Below are 17275 nucleotides of genomic sequence, written 5' to 3'. Positions count from 1 at the left end.
CTGCTAACTTTGATAGGAGCACCCTACCCCTGTGTACTGCAGCTATGTCCCACTAGGCCACAGCTGGTGGGTATGCACAGCCTACACAGGGGACATCCCTGAGAGCTTGGCTCTGGTGGCTGGTGGGATATATGCTTCTGGGCCCCATGTATCTGAAATGGTCAGAGGGACAGTCCTTGGCCAGGCGACATCCTCAGGACACTCTTGGCATATCCTCAACAACTGGGACCTATCAAGAATAAATGAGGCTACTTAGACAATCACAAAGGTCTGAGAAACAACCAAAAGCTATATCATGGTTGAACAACTTGTTCATCAGCTGCACAGGGCCACTGAGACTGGAAAACATAGCTGTTTTGCTTAATACATGAAAACATACACAAAGAGAGTCCACCAAAGAAATATGTTCCATATGAAAGAACAAGACAAAAACCACACGATAAGACCTTAATGAAATGGATATAAGTAATCTACCTGATAAAAAGCTCAGTGTAGGGCAGCCTGGGTGGCTCAGCGGTTTAGCGCCACCTTCAGCCCAGGGCGTGATCCTGGAGACCTGGAATCGAATCCCACGTCAGGCTCCCAGAGTGCATGGAGCCTGCTTCTCCCTCTGCCTGTGTCTCTGCCTCTCTCTCTCTCTCTCTCTCTCTCATGAATAAATAAATAAATCTTAAAAAAAAAAGTTAAAAAAAAAACTTTAAAAAAGTTCAGTGTAATGCTCATAAAGATGCATACTGAACTCTAAAGAAGAATGAACTCATAATTTAACAGAGATAGAAAACAGAAGAAAGTACCAAACATAAGTCAGAGAACTGAAGAATACAATAACTGGTCTGACAAATACAAAGAGAGGCTCAACAGCAGACTAGACAATGTAGAAGAATAGATCAGTGACCTGGAAGTCAGGGCAGTGTAAATCACCTAAACAGAGCAATAAAAGAAAAAAGAATTCAACAGTATGAAGATAGCTTAAGGGACTTGTGGGACAACATCAAGTGGAAAAATATGTGCATTATACAGACCCCAGAAGGAGAAGAAAGAAAGGGGCAGAAAAGTTGTTTGAAGAAATAATGGCAGTAAACATTCCTAATCTGTAGAAAGATACACACATCCAGCTTCAGAAAGCCCAGAGAGTTCCAAATAAGATGAACTCAAAGAGATACACACCAGAACACTTTATAGTTAAATTGGCAAAAGTTAAAGATGAAGAGAGAACATTAAAAGCAGCAAGAGAAAAACAACTTGTTATATAAATGGGAACCCTCATATGTCTCTAAGCTGAAAACTTGCAAGCCAGAAGAGAATGGCATGATATATTCACAGTGCTAAAAGGACACTTCTAACCAAGAATTGTCTTCCAGCAAGAATAGGATGGATAAAGGGTTTTCCAGACAAGCAAAAACTAAAAAAGTTTATCACCACTAAACTGGCCTCACCAAAAATGTTAGACACTTATTTAGGCTGATAAAAGACACTAACTAGTAACAAGAAAACATTTGAAAATAAAAATCTCATTGGTAAATGCAGGTATATAGTAAAGGTATTGGATCAATCACTTATAAAGCTAATATGAAGGTTAAAAGAGAAATGTAATAAAATTATGCATAACATAATTAGTTAAGAGATATACAAAATAAGAAGATGTGAAATATGACGTCAAAGACGGAACACATGGAGGGGAGTAAAAATGTAGAGTTATTAGAATATGTTCAAACATAACATGCTATCAGTTTGAAATAGACTGATACACAGAAACACACACACACACACACACACATACATACACACTCACACACACATTTCTACATTAATGGATAGATCATCCAGACAAAAAAATCACTAAGGAAACATGAGCCTTAAATCATGCCTTAAATCAAATAGACTTAATAGATAAACACACAACACTCCATCCAAAAACAGGAGAATACACCTTCTTCTGAAGTACACATGGGACATTCTTCAGGATGGAGCACACGTTTGGGCACAAAACAAGTCTCAATACATTCAACAAGACTGAAATCTTATCATGCAGCTTTTCCAACTCCAATGGTAAGAAACTAGAAATCAATTGCAAGAAGAAAACTGAAAAAAAAAATGACAAATACGTGAAGATTAAACAACATGCTACTGAACAACCAATGGGTTACTGTGGAAATCAAAGAAGAAATAAAAAATACCTGGAGATAAGTGAATATGGAAATACAATAGTCTAAAATCTGTAGGATGCTGCAAAAAAACAGTTTTAAGGGGGCAGTTTGTAGCTATACAGGCCTACCTCAAAAAACAAGAAAAGTATCAAACAGTCTATACTTAAAGGAACTAGAGAAAAGAATAAAGTCCAAGTTAATAAAATAAATGAAAAGAGAGACTAAACAAAAATATTTATTTTTGGTTTTGAAAACAAAAATAAATGAAACAGAGACTAAAAATACAACAGAAAAGATCAATGAATGTATTCAAAGAACACGGTTAAAATGTCTATATTATTCAAATATGATATGATATATAGAAAATCCTTAAAGACTCCACAAAAAAGCTGTTAGAACTAATGTATGAATTCAGTAAAGTTGCAGGATACAAAATAAACATACAGAAATTTGTTGAGTTTCTATAGACTAGTAATGAACTAACAGAAAGAAAAAATGTGAAAATAGTAGCATTTACAATTGCATCAAAAGAATAAAATACCTAAGGAATAAATTTAACCAAGAAGGTGAAAGACCTGTATGCTAAAAACTGTAAGACATGGATTAAAGAAATTGAAGGAGATACAAATACATGAAAAGATATTCTGTGCTCATGGATTCAAAGCAATCCCTGTCAAAAAAAAAAAAATCCCAAGGATATTTGTCATAGAATTAGAATAAATAATTCTAAAATTGGAGTCACCTGAGACACCCCAAAAAGACAAAGCAAGCAATCTTGAGAAAAAACAAAGCTGGATTTCAAACTATACTACAAAGCTGCAGTAATCAAAAGAGTGTGATGTTGGCATAGAAACACATAGATCAATGGAGCAGAATGGAGAGCTCAGGTAATAAAAACCATATACATATATGGTCACTTAATTTATGACAAAGGAGCCAAGAATATACAACAGGAAAAGAAAAATCTCTTCCATAAACGGTGTTGGGAAAACTGGACAGCTACATACAGAAGAAGGAAACTAGACCGCTTTCAGCATACACAAAAATAATTCATCATGGATTAAAGACTGGAATGTAAGACCTAAAACCACAAAATTCCTGGAAGAAAACACAGGCGGTAATTTCCTATCATGTCATCTGCAAATGGGGATAGTTTCCATAATTTGGTTATTGTAAATAAAGCTGCAATGAGTACAAGGGTGCATGTATCCTTTCAAATTAGTGTTTTCATATTCTTTGGATAAATACCCAGAAGTGGATTAAGTGGATCATAGAATAGTTCTGTTTTAATTTGTAAAGGTATTTCCATATTCTTTTCCACAGTGGCTGCGCGATTACATTCCCACAAACAGTGCATGAGGGTTCCCTCTTCTGCACATACTCTCCAACACTTATTTCCATCTTTTTGATAACAGCCATTCTAACAGGTGGGAGGTGATATCTCATTGTGGTTTTTATTCATATTTCCCAGGTAATTAATGATGTCGAACGTCTTTCAGACGCGTGTTGGCCATCTGCATGTGTTCTCTGGAGAAATGTCTGTTCAGATCCTCTGCCCATTTTTAAATCAGGTTGTTTGCGTTTTTATTGTTGAGTTACATGAGTTCTTCTTATATTTTGGATATTAACTCCTTACTGCGTATATAGGACATTTGTCTTAATGATTTTTTTTAAATCTAATTCGAAAGCCAAAGGAAACGGAAGCAAACATAAACAAATTGGGCAATATCAAATTACAATTCTTCTGCACACAGAGGAACTATCAACAAAATGAAAAGGCGAAGAAGATATTTGCAAACTTAAATTGGGTAGGACTTAAAATCTGTGTTTTGGTTCCTTTGCATTCTGATCAGCATGCACCGTTCTCCCTATGGGGAATACCTGCCCCACTCTCACCCTGCATTTGTGCTTCTCCTGGGAACTCTCACCTTGGCAGGAGGGTAGGGGAGCCTCCACGGAGTACCTTGGATTCATGTATTTTTCACACAAGTTTGTGTTCTCTTTTCCAGGGCAGATGCCATAGCTTATACTCTTGTTCATTTTCCAGGGTTTGACACATGCATTTGTTGACCAAATGAATAAATAAATGAAGATTGTCTGGGAAATGCACCTTTAGCGGTTGAAAGGCGCTCTGAGATGTGGCTCTAGCTTTCTGCGAGTAATAAAGCAAGAGTAAAATGCTGGCCTGTGCTGCGGGTCACGATTGAGGTTCTGACAGGGAGCCCGTTGTTACAAATGAGGAGAAGACTTGTCCTCTGCAAAGAACAAAGCTAATGTAATGGAAATGCTTGCACTTAAGATTCATTAGCATGTACCTGTGGCTCTTGCTTCCTCAGAGCTAATGTTTCATTCGAACAGCCTTTCAGAAACCCAGATTACTTCATTTTCTCATTTTCCTCTTAATGCCACTGTCTCTTGGGGCTTTGCGAAAAAGCGTGATGAGCAGTTTGAATGGCAACCCAGGCATTTCCTTGTGATGACACTGTCTCTGTTGCTGCCACCCAGTGAAGGGAGGGCTGTGTCTGCTGCTCCTATATCCCATGGCTCCTCCTACAGCTGTCAACCCCTGGAAGGATACAGAACTTTAATCCTCCCACCTACAAGGTAAAAGGGAAAATTAGAGATGTTATCTGAATAACTAATTCAAGCCTCAAATGGAAAAAAAAAAAAGATTTTTTTTCTAAAATATCCAGATCATTGAGACTTCTGAGTTCTATTTGTCTGGGTAGGCAGCTTATCTTTTAATTAATTGAAATAGCAGTGAGTGTTCTTGAATATATTACCGTATCATTGAGACCTACAACTTCCAGGCATCAGCTTAAGAGTGAAAAATGTCTTAGCCAGATGATAATCTAGTTTGCCTTCTGGTGGTTGCTACCGAGGGTCAAATTAAATTGTGTTCTCATTGACTGTAGCCTAAACCTATAGCTTACTATTAAGCAAAAGTTCCCTGTGGCTGGAATTCTTGGGAGAAGCATTGGGGCTCATAATTTTACTGCGTCAGATGCATCTTTTGTGTGTCATCGGGAAGCTCAGGTGATGCTCCCAGGCATCCAAACAAGAGATGGATTAGGAGAAAGCCATTCTATTTCTTTAAGTCTGGAAAACTGAAAATACTGTCTGTTGGTAGCTTGAGTCAAAGGTTCCAAGCAGCCTCCATTGATTATCCCTTCTCCTTAGTTCTGAAAAATTAAAAGGATTCATTAGTATGGCAAATGTTGGAAAGGATGGTCTATGAAAGATATCTAAGAATCTCAGCAGTGTGTCGTGTTTGAAAAAGTAACGGCTGATATTTCTTTTCTCTTAATGTTCTCTTAAAACCAAGCAAGACGTTGGCTGAGGTGGTCTCCATACGGGAGAAGTCAAGTAGGGAGCCTAGATATCTGAGCAACCACAGCCTGAATGTGAGCTCCCCATCCAGTTTAGCCATAATCTTAGTGAGGACTAATGCCAACAGAGCTAAATAACAAATCTTATTTTTTTTTGTTTTCAAAATAGAAATCTTCCTTCCTTTTGCCATTTCCATAAATAATTGATAATAAAGTAATAGGGCACTTACAAGGTCACTTGATTTGCTGTGTTGACCATGGGGATACCTTGATGCTGTGGGAACCTTCAAGGGACTTTCACAGATTTAGACACTTTGTCCGTGTAGTTGTGGTTCACTTCAAAAGCAATATTTTTGTCTCTGCTCCTGTATTCTTTCTCTCTTCTATAGATGTCAGAAGCTGGGTAGAGATGCTTATGGGTTGATCTTTCTCCTTGTCATTCCAACTCTCTCAGTCATTGGATCTTACATCGCTTAAGACAGGCCTAATCCTCTTTTAATGGCACCACTTTTTAATTACTTCCTTCTTTTTCCAACCGATGTCTCTCGATTTAAGCCATCTCTGCTGGCCCTCACGTTATACTGTGAGTGCTGAGATGGCACAACCTGGTGTGGCTGAGGGAATGGGTGACAGCTAGCCCTGGACTTGAGTAGCCCGGACTAGAAATATCATCACAGGAGGGGCACAATGATGGGAGGGAAGGCACTTGGGAAGGAACGTATTACCTGTGACTCCCTCTGGGATATGAACTGGCCACGTCACTTCTCAAGGGAGGTACAAAGACAAGAATGACACAGAGGGGAGAGAAAGAGAGAGAGACCAGATGCTATTTGCCTCTTCATCACTGCTCTAAGTTGTCTTCCAAAACAATGGTCTCAGGTCTTAACACTGAATTTATCTGCTTGATAACAAAAGGAAGTGCTGCTGTGGCAACTTCAGGTCCCCTGTGTACCGGTAATAGGCCATCTGGTTCGCGTTCCTCAAGATTGGCCCTTCTGTTAGAGCTGCAGTCCAGGATGGTGCTCCCCCTGTCCTGACAGGTGGTCTGAAAGAGCAGTGCGGATGAACCCTTATCCTCCTGAGGGTTCTTCGGCTCTTCCCTAGCTGTGCAAATCTAGCCCCTTGGCCAGTAGTTCTTCTAGTGCTTTGGTAGAAACTTTTGCTGCATTGTTGCTGAAGGAAGGTGTTCAGCAGCACAGTATTCATGAAAGCACAAGGTAGGTGAGGCCACCACTGACTCTTTCCCTGACTTTAACAGGGCTCAGTGTCCCCAAAAGAAACCCCTCTATCCTTAACTTGGCACACTTGGCCTTAAAACTGGTCTTGGGGCACCTGGGTGGCTCAGCGGTTGAGCGTCTGCCTTTGGCTCAGGTCATGATCCCAGTCCCACATCAGGCCCCCCACAGGGAGCCTGCTTCTCCCTCTGCCTGTATCTCTGCTTCTCTCTGTGTGTCTCTCATGAATAAATGAATAAAATCTTTAAAAAAAAAAAAAAAAAAAGACTGGTCTTGATTCTGCTCCAGCCTCACCCCTCCCCACTGCTCCTGCCCCACATACCCTCTGCTTCAGGCAGCCTGGTCTTCCAGTCCCCTGGACACATGTGGGCAGTCTTTATAACTCTTGTCTTGCCTTTGCATATGTACCTTCTGCCTTAAAAAAAAAAAAAAAAAAAAAAAAAAAAAAAAGTGCTTTCTCCGCTTCTCCCTAAGTCTTGTTTCCTTCCCTATCTGACAAAATGAGTAATTATCTTCCTATCTTGTGAATCCCTCTAAACTTGTTTGTGTTTCACCCTAGGTTGAAATAATTAGTTTCTGTATCTTCTCACCACCAGATAATATCCAGCATAGGCCTCACCTCCAGCACGGTACAGGTCCTGTTGTACATGCTCACGTGTGATTGACTTAGGTGTTAGTGAGCTCTACTACGTCACTGGTGACATTACTTTGCTATATAACAGTGAAGACTAGCCTTTGTACCGTATTCTATGGCAGAGTAAGATTATAAATACAGTATGTTCCAGAAAGTCAGTCCAATTCAGTTTGTGTTGATGTGTCGTCCAAGCTTTGAAAATGAAAGATGCAAAAGTCTTGAAATTTACTTCTCTTGATCAGTTCTGAGGAGCAAAGTATCCTGGGGCACATGTTATTAAATGACGCAGTGTCCCCAGTGGTAGAATCAGGCACAGTTACCACTTGCCCTAGAATGCGCTAAGTGTGGTGTAGGGCACTGCCCTGCTCCTGGTTGAATGCAATGGCCACGAGATCCCAACAGAAACAGGCCACACTCGGTGCCGTACGTGGTCTCTGTGACTGTGCCTTTGGATTGTTCCTTCATTTACCCCTCATCCACCCCCCTCAAGGACACAGGTCATACCTTGTTCCTTTACCTGTCATCCTCCACAGTGGATCTTAGCCCCTGGGTTGCAGATGGCCCTGTGGTTTTAGTCTTAAGGGATTGTCTGATGAAGCTTCTCCCTAGAGGTGTGCTTGGCTTCCAGGATTGCTGTAGTAGAGGCTTCTCCAGACACAGGGGGCTCCTCTCCCCTTGCTTTCCTCTCACTGCTATAGGGTGATGTTTCTAAGGTGAACAGATTGTATCATTTCCTAGAGCAAAACATCTCCTGTTCCAACCCACCCCACCCCATCCTCTAAAGGGGAAGATCCTATGTCTGGGGATCCTGTGTCCTGGGACCCCCTCGACTCCCATTTCTCGCGGCTCCCCCTGGCGCTCTCTGGCAGGCAGCTAGGAGGAGCTCTGCTGAAAACACAGGCGCGCCACGCTTGCTTGTAAAGCTCTGCCTTTAGACACAGGTTCCTTCTGCTTAGCTTGGATTTCCCTCTGCCTCTGACCAGTTGGTGATCTTCCTACTCCTCTTTCCAAATACACTGTTACTGTTCTCCCATCTGGGAAGGCATCTCCAGCATCTCTCTCCCTCCCGTGAGGACCCTGCCTACCACTCTTGTCATGGTCCTTGTCATTGTTTCAGAGTTGACTGCTTAAATGTTTGCCTCCTGCACAAAACCCTTCGAGGGTAGGAGCACTGTTTAATTCACGTCTCTCTGCATACTTGATACTTGGCACCGTGTCTAGTACACACTAATGACTCAACATTTGCTCATTGAATGGGCTAAAGGAAGAAAACAAAAAGACAGTTTACTTAAAAATCTCACCAACTTGGCTGGGTCCAAACCTCCCAGGGGATGGAAAAATTTAAGAGAGCATCTATACAGCACCCCGAACCTCCACGACAAATACTAAGGTATTTGAACATTAACCTCACTGTGTATGCAAACTTAGCCCCTCATTTGCAATCCTACTCAAATGTCCTTCTTAGAACCCTGTTCGTTGTCGGGCCACATTGCCTATTAGCAAATCTAAACAGGTTTCTGAATAGAGGAGGAAAACACACGGTGCCTTACATTCTCCGCAAGCCTGAGGCTGCCTCCTCAGAGAGGCAGTGGGGTCCAAGCCGTGGGCCTTGGGGTCTGGGTTCCAGTCGTGGCTCTGCTACTCACATGCTGTGCCCAGGGCAGGCCACTGCCCTTTGACAGCAGCAGGAGGGAATGAACATGACTTCCCACCGGTCGCTCTGGGAGTCTGTGTGACTCGGTTTTAGAGGTCAGGTTCTGAAGACTAGACTGTCGTTAGGCAGGTGGTGGTGCCCGGGTATGGAGGAGACAGTCACCCCACTTGGTACAGCAGCCCTGGGGAGCTCCAGGAGTGGAGCTGTGGTGATCAGGGCTGTTGCTCATGGCTGCCCAGCTCTGTAGCCAGATTGCTCCCCTGCACGCCCACCAGGTGGCTCCGGGGTGGCCAGCAGGGTCTCTGGGGCCTGGGTGCCATGACCTGCTGGAGCATCACTGTGGTTCTGGGAAACAGAAGCATATCCTTTACTTCAGCGGGTGTGAACACATAAAGAAGGGACCTTCCCAACTGGCATCGAGATGGACCCCTCCTGCGGGAGAAAAGGACATGTCTGAGATTGAAAAGGGAAAGTCATCTGTGCATTCCTATTCATTCTCTGTCCCTGTCTGTGAGTCCATCTGTCTGCCTCTCTGTCTCTCTCTCTGTCTCTCTCTCACACACACACACAACACACATGCGCACACACATGCACACACACGCACACACAGAGGAATACCACTTTCAATGACTTTTCATGTAGAGCAGAAGGAGATGCTGCTAGGGATCAGGAATTTCCCTTAAATAACATAGGAAGACCCCCCGCCTCCTATCTTCCTTGCTCTCCTCACCTACATCCCCCACTGATTATTCTGGCTGTAGTAACTGCCCAGACTCTGACAGCTTCATTCTTGAACATCTCCAAGCATAAACCTCCCAAGTGGCTCAGGGTTGCACCAAAAAATTCCGTGTTTGACCAAAGTGGTATAAGTTGCATATCCTGCAAAGCATGGCCAGGCCCCCTGGCACCTCTCCTAAGCATAAGGAGCAAGAATGACATTGGAGAACGAGGAGCAAAGATTTTCTTCTGCTGCCATCACTGGGGGCTCCAGAGAGAAGTGGGGTGGAGGCTGTTCCACTCACTTAAACCTATTGTTGGACTTTTTTCGTTAGTGGTAAGGCCTTTTGTGTTCCTAAAATAATTCATTTGACTGTCACTTTAACAAGTCCCTTGTCTGTCAAATCATGACGACTTCCTATGTGGATATTCCCTGACTTGGTTTGATTTGCTTATTAACATTTCCTCCACCTAATGTTCCCTTCCAGCCGGCAATGTGTGGGATTCTATTTCTTTTTCAAAGAAAAGGAGCCCACACAATTTAGTTTATATAATTCTGTGATATTCTTCTGTACAATGGCCAGCACAAAACACAGCCTTTTCAACACATGGCTTTGAGGCTAAAAACACTGTCTCAGAGACAGGTGTGATAGGAACTGAAGAGTTGGCTAGAGATGGTAACATTGCAGTCTCCTCCCACTTTCCTCCTCCAAAGTGCTTGGCCATCTGGCAAGTCACGGCCACCTCTGTCCCGTGACCTCACTCACCCACAGCTGTTCCCAAGCAGACGTACAAAGGTACAGGCAGGACTCAGATCTCAGGATGTGAGACACAGAAGTGGAGGCAGGGGTGGGATCTCATCTCATCCCACCTCTCCCTTTTTACCAGTATCATTCAGGAACTGGTAATGGGGGATTCTGGGCAACAAGCCTGTGCTTTAGGCAAATTAGACACTGAGAAGGTTCCTCAACTCAAGCAGCAGAGCGTGATGTCATGGCTCCGGGATACAGAGGCAGATGCTCCCCTTCCTGAGCCATTCACTCACTCATTCACTCACTCATTCATTCATTCATCCAACAAAACATCTACTGAGCACCCATGACATTCTTACCAGGTACTGCTTTAGCTGGAAATGCAGGCCCAGACGGCCTGGTCAAGGCCCATATTCTCTTGGCACTTGCTTCTCAGTCGAGGGGCACTGATACGAAATAAGACCCTCGTAGATGGAACAGGTCATTCAGGCTCCAGTTTATCTGCATCGAGGCCAGAGAGAGATGTGAGGTTGAGAACAGGCATGGAATTGAGAGCAGGAGGTCTAGGGCATAAGAGGTCGAATAAGCCAAGGCGGCTTTTGAATGTGGTCAACACAGCCATACAACACAGCCCCAGAGAGACGCTTTATAGTATAACCTTGCCTTTTGTCAAAAACTCGGGCAAGAATCTGCCACTGTTTATGATTTTTTTTAAAAAAGTGTTTTTTTAAAGGTAATGTTCACCACATCATGTGGTGTTCTCTAGATAAAGTCTAAAATGAAGTGTTTTATTAAGAACTTGGAGGGAGAAGAAAATTCTATATTCTGATCATGAGAACTATGCTTTCCTTGTATTTCTGGCTTTCAAAAAGATCAGAGGAGTATCTGAATCAATTTCTGCAAGCATCTGCCCATGTTATAATTTGGAGACAGTGCTTAAGAGGCCACTCTTAAAATCACAAAGAATAGGCTCAAATCCCAATTTCTTGGAGGACCTCGGGAATGTTTATGAACCACCATCCTGAGCTGGGTTTTCACCAAGAGAGTAGTGATCGTGATGGGTTTTTAATGTGATAATGCACCAAGTTCCCTGCATAAACTAAACGCTCAGAATCATCATCCTTTTTCGTATTGCTACTTCCTATTTTGTCTGGTCTCTATTTCCTTATTTCCTTGTACATTTCTTTTGTTGTAAATTTTCTCAGATCCGTTGTAGAAAGAGACAAGTTACATGCATTTTTTTTTATTTCATTACCTCTCTGATGGCATAACCAGAGATGAGTGTAGGATAAAAAAGCTTAAGGCATCCACTTGCTCAAAATAAAATCTGTTCCTGAACTCAAAAACTATTATGCTCTTCTTTCAGCTAAATAATGCCAGTTAGTATAACCTCGTCTCATATACTTTAATGAGATTTCCTTCAGGGCCTGTGTTATCCACTCACTGTTTTTGATTTCTTAGTGTGGAGGCAATTTTTAAGGGTCATTTTGTCTATTATAGATATGGCTTTTGTCCACTTTCTCTTCATTTCTGAGATGGTACTCACTCACAGCTTTATGTATTCCAAAACAGAAAAGCCATTAATGACTTTGTCAGTTAGAAATTGAGGTGGCAGAATCTTTTGTTTCCCTGTGTCCGGAAAAAAATAAAATCCAAAATAACATGTCCCTTCCCTAGGAGTGACGATTTCTTTCTTTTAAGATTCCGTCTCCTTACAGGTTTTATGTTTGCCAGTATACTCTAATGCATAAGAATAACTTAAAGCACTAAACGTGCAAGACCTGTTCCAAGACTTTTTTAAAATCCAAGAACATATCACTTAATTAAAAACATTTTAACAATTTGAGTGATTTCAGTTGGAAAGCAAAATAGGTAAACAAAACATCATTGTTGGATCTTCAGCCGCAAGTAGGAAACAAGCCAGCAAGCAAATCCTCCTCCCTATGAAGTAGGTCACAATGTGATCAGATTGTCTTCAGTGGCTCACCCATTGGATTCGCTTTTTCGGGGGTCAGTTACAATCTGTGCTTACCGTAGTCTACAAGTAGACACCCTTGATTACAAACAATTGGAAAATCCCAGTGTCACTGGAGCTGTTACTAATATTCTCTTGGTTTCTCATCTGTGTCTGTTACCCATCACCCAGGTAAGGGAAAATAAAAGACCCTCGAATGACTTAGCGGAACGGAGAAGAAGCTGGAAGCAATTTAGTGATACTGTTGACTTCCTCCTCCTAGATAATGGGAGAGCCACTCCTGCTCTTTGCGGGGAGGAAGGAGAAGGCAGGTCCCTGTCCCACGAGATTTGCCTTAGAGCTTAGGAAGAGTTTTGAGGTTGTACAACAATGGAATCACTGTCTTGCAAGAGAGCGGTCTTTTATCCAGGGCTATTTAGAAGCAGGACAGATCCTCCTCTATCTCTCGCAGTTCAGATGTGAATGGAGAATGATTAAATTGTTTCTTCCAGCCGGATGAGTCTATAGTGTGAGCTTGGAACCCTTGTGAATGGCCCGGGAAAGTGTAGCCACAAAGGAATCGCACGTTGGGGATCAGCTATCCACCTGCTGTGTTCAAGAGGCAGCTGTTGTGAGTCTTTAACAATAACACCTGTTTAGGGACACGATGGCATATAGTTTTAGGTGAGCCTTTGTACATAACTTTTGTCTCTTTTTCTCTCTGCACTATCTACTGACTTATGTCTTTCCATCTTTTATCTGTTTTGAATAGCGAACTTAAACCCCTTCTGCAAAAAGAAGGGACCTCATTGAATAAAATAAATCATATTAATTAAAGCTTCAGGGGCCTTTTTTGATGCCAGGAGTCATGCCAGTTCCAGGAGCAGGAAGTGCTGGCTTTGAGTCTTCACTGCAAAGGAACGTGTGTGAATCGGTCAACTAGCCATAATACAGTCAGCATCTCTGCAGGGGACGGGGATTCCTGTGGGATCACAGAGCCGAGGCCCACATTTTGGGGAATGGGAAAAGGAAGCAAGGGGAGGCTATAGCAGAGTTGGTCTTGGGGCATAATCTTGAAGCAGAAATACAATCCCTGCAAGTACAAATGGAGAGGGTGTGGACAAAGACAGAGTGGGGAGGGTGGGGAGTGCAGCCTTCAAGGAACAGCTTTGAGGCCGCTTTACTGATTCCGGGCAAATGCCATTATTGCAATCCAGTAAATTACTGACAGACGTTTTCCTTGACTAATGGTTCCTTCTATGCCACATAGACAGTAGCACTGGTGTAATTTGACAGTTTCAGGAAAGTTGCCTGGTTTCCAGGGAATTCTAATAAAAATACCACAGCAGAAGTGTCTTCAACAAAAGAAAAGCACTCTATAATTTTTTCTGAGGGCCCAGCTGATAGTATATCAATAAAATTCCCTCAAGCCTCAACATTAATGCAAAAATATCCTATTCAAGCACAAACTTGACAGATAAAGGGAGCCTTCCTCTCCAAAAAATTGATATATAGGGTGCCTTTACAAATACATTGGGCTGTTTAATGCTTGGAATTTCAGTTTTGAAAAACAACTTGCAGGACCGTGACTAGAAATGATTTGTGGGTTTGTTGCAGAAGGAATTAAGTACGAGGGCCCTGGGATGATGTGAGGGGACCCTTGGCCAGTGAGTGAGCCCGGCCAGTGGACCTATGTTTCATTGAGGCATTCTTAGTAAAGCAATACCGATAGTATATTAGCAGTATTTTTTTTATTTATTGAGTATTTTCTATGCTTAGGGCTTAATTTGCATTCATTAAGTGATGACAGCAACTCATTTACAAACGAGGAAACTGAGGACCAGGAAGATTAAGTAAAATGTCCAGGGATGCACAGGTTGGAATTTGGTAGGTTCTGCACTAGCTTTGGTTTAACCTGCAATCATAAGCTTGACTATTTAATTCCCAGTTGTTTTTAATCTCCACAATAGTCCACATCACATAGTTTTAGGTGAGCCTGTGTAAACTGCAGAAATGTTATGCTGTAGCTGCAGCCTTTCTTTTCTGGAGATGTTCCAAAGGTCTCTGGACAAAGTCCCCCTGGAGGATGGTCAGGTTACGGATGTCCCCTGTGAGCTGCTCAGAAGAGCCAGGGTGCCTATGGGGTGCATGGGCGGCTCGTGTTCCCTGGGCTCTGCCTATCGTCCAGGTGACACCGTGGTCTGTCCATGTTCATACTGTCACACGACAAGCATTTAAAAAAAAAATAAAAGACCATATGGTACCAATAGTGCGATGAGATGCTTTCTGGAGTCTGGCTTTTCTGGCTATAGTAATGCCATGGTTACCACCAGGGAGACCTGAGGAATTCCTAACAAGAGACTCAAATAATGAACCAACAGGCCTGCCACATGGCCATTAAGGACTGAGATGGAGAATGCCAACACTGTGCTTCATCAGGTTAATGGACTTTTTACAAGTGCCCCGGTCTTGGAAGATGGAAAAAGTGCAGGCCTCAATGCCTGCTAAACAGACTTATGTAATCCAAAGAGCAGACTGCCGCTGAGGCCTGGGCCTCATGACAGTAAACAGAAAGTCTATAACTTGCAGTTGATTGATGTGTGCAATAAGTAACTGGCCCTGGGATCTAAACTGTATGACTCAACACATTTTCAGGCCTTAATCTTCTCTTCGGTTGTTTTTTTGTTTTGTTTTTGTTTAAAGAGAGAGAGTTCGAGCAGGAGTGAAGAGGGGGTACAGGGAGAGGGAGAGAGAGAACCTTAAGGAGACTCCATGTACAGCACAGAGCCCGATGCAGGGCTCCATCTCACTACCCTGAGATCATGACCTGAGTCGAAATCAAGGTTCCGGTGCTTAACCAACTGAGCCACCAAGGCACCCCCTTAATCTTCTCCTTGAGAACAAAAGTGTTCCTATTTGTAGAAATGGCGTGTTCTTTTATAGCCAGATATCTCAAAATTATATATTTAAATTCCAATTTTTATATACTTTGACGAAGTCAGAATCACACTTCCCTTGTTTCAAAAAAGAACCCCTTGTGCAAGTTCGATATGATGTTCCCCCCCCCCCGACCCATGTTTTAAAAGCCATCTGTATCCAAACAATCCAGCTATTGCTGTGCATTGGCTCAGCTCATAGTAAGTGCTCAATGTCGCAAACAAAAAACATGCATTTTTTTTCATCAGATACAATGGTTTCTACAATAACATTGGGCTCCGAGCCATAGTTCTCTGAGACTGGACTTTGTTGAAAATTATGGTGTTCAAAGATTAGTAAGGGATTGGAACAGGTCCTTAATGGGAATCTCAGATGGCTGGAGATTTCTGGAGGGTGGAGAGTGGTAATGGAGGCCTAGCAGCCTCAGCCACCTATAATTCTGGGCTGTGTGTCTGGGGTCTTGAATGCTGCAAGGATCTCTTAAAATGTTCAGTGATCATAATCATAATCTACCCTAAAAAAAGATAAAATTGGATCCAATTGAATTGCTGCTAGATTTCTCAAGAGATGGCAGCTCGTTTGGGGCAGTCACACCACCAGAGCCATTGAGCCCTTCTCAGACCCACGGGCTAGAGGGAGAAGGCGAAACAGACTCCAGCGGAGCGTGGAAATGCACGGCCCCTTGGGGAGCTGGCATTTTTGTGCTTGCCTTCCCTGTGTGAACCCTGAGGAAGATGCTCTGTGTCCTCTTTCAAATCCCCCTTGGAGGGCTGCTCACTCACAGCTCCTTTCTTCTCCCAGCACATCCTTCTTTCCCTCTGAAGACCGCGATTACGTAGCTGGTATCTTCCACCCCCGCTAATTGTCTGTTTGCCCCCACAGAATCTGTACCAGAACAGGTTTTTAGGCCTGGCCGCCATGGCGTCTCCATCTAGAAACTCCCAGAATCGACGCCGGTGCAAGGAGCCACTCCGTCACAGCTACAACCCCGGCCAGTTCCACAGCATGGCCATTCGGAACGGCCCCCACGGCACCGTCACCATCCCCCGCTCCACCAGTGACACCGACCTGGTCACCTCAGACAGCCGCTCCACACTCATGGTCAGCAGCTCCTACTACTCCATAGGGCACTCGCAGGACCTGGTGATCCACTGGGACATCAAGGAGGAGGTGGACGCTGGAGACTGGATCGGCATGTATCTCATCGGTGAGTGTTCACTTTTACGTATGCTTTCATATTTCAACAAACTCTATACTTTAAGGTGCACGATTTGCAATCACATGTGTTACACACCAGATTCTAACACCGCAGACCAAGCACCGAGGCTTCTCCTGCTATCGCCATTCAGTGGAAGAAAATCCTAGGATAGAAAGGCCAGACGTGGTTGACCACGAATGTCATTACCATTTGCAAGTATAGAAGCCCTTCTACTTATGAATAATAAATATCCAAAGCTTGTTCTCAAGTCCATATGTTCAGAAGACCAAAGCAGCACCATACACACAACTGATATATGCCCGTATCCGTGGAGGGAATTTCACTCTGTTGCCAACAGAATCATACGCCTCTTCTTACCTGCTCTTTCAACATTACAGTCCTTGTATTCAAAAGACGTAACTGGATTCAACGTACGGTGAGAGCAAGCACACCACAGGCAGAGGAAGAAGGTGATGGCTGAGAGGAAAAAGCACAGGCCCTTGTCCTGCAGAAAACAGAACTCATGAATTTGAAATCACCCGAGAAATGGATTTGATCTATTGTACGTGATAGAGTCGGGTGTGGTGGAAATCGGTGCATTTATGCTGGTTAATCAGCAAGCGAAGGTGTGGTGGCTGAGGAGTCCCTAGAGTCAGGCATCCAGTCCGAGGGAGGCCAAGCCTTCTGCCTTCAGTCTGTGCGAGGAGCAATTCACACA

The 17275-nt window shown here is 43.1% G+C and overlaps 1 protein-coding gene across 1 annotated transcript in view; it reads left to right on the top strand.

The window, feature by feature from the left end:
• Positions 1 to 17275, top strand: part of HECW1 (HECT, C2 and WW domain containing E3 ubiquitin protein ligase 1) — a 440869-nt gene that overhangs the window by 175804 nt on the left and 247790 nt on the right. Inside the window, exon 3 of the mRNA XM_041773230.1 lies at positions 16242 to 16566. Within this exon, the coding sequence (XP_041629164.1) occupies positions 16242 to 16566 (325 nt within the window). The remainder of the gene's footprint in view (positions 1 to 16241; positions 16567 to 17275) is intronic.

The sequence above is a fragment of the Vulpes lagopus genome, chromosome 11 (genome assembly GCF_018345385.1).
Source record: "Vulpes lagopus strain Blue_001 chromosome 11, ASM1834538v1, whole genome shotgun sequence".
NCBI classification, from domain to species: domain Eukaryota; kingdom Metazoa; phylum Chordata; class Mammalia; order Carnivora; family Canidae; genus Vulpes; species Vulpes lagopus.
Note: the sequence above shows the minus strand (reverse complement) of the source record. Positions and strands in the feature narration are given on the sequence as shown.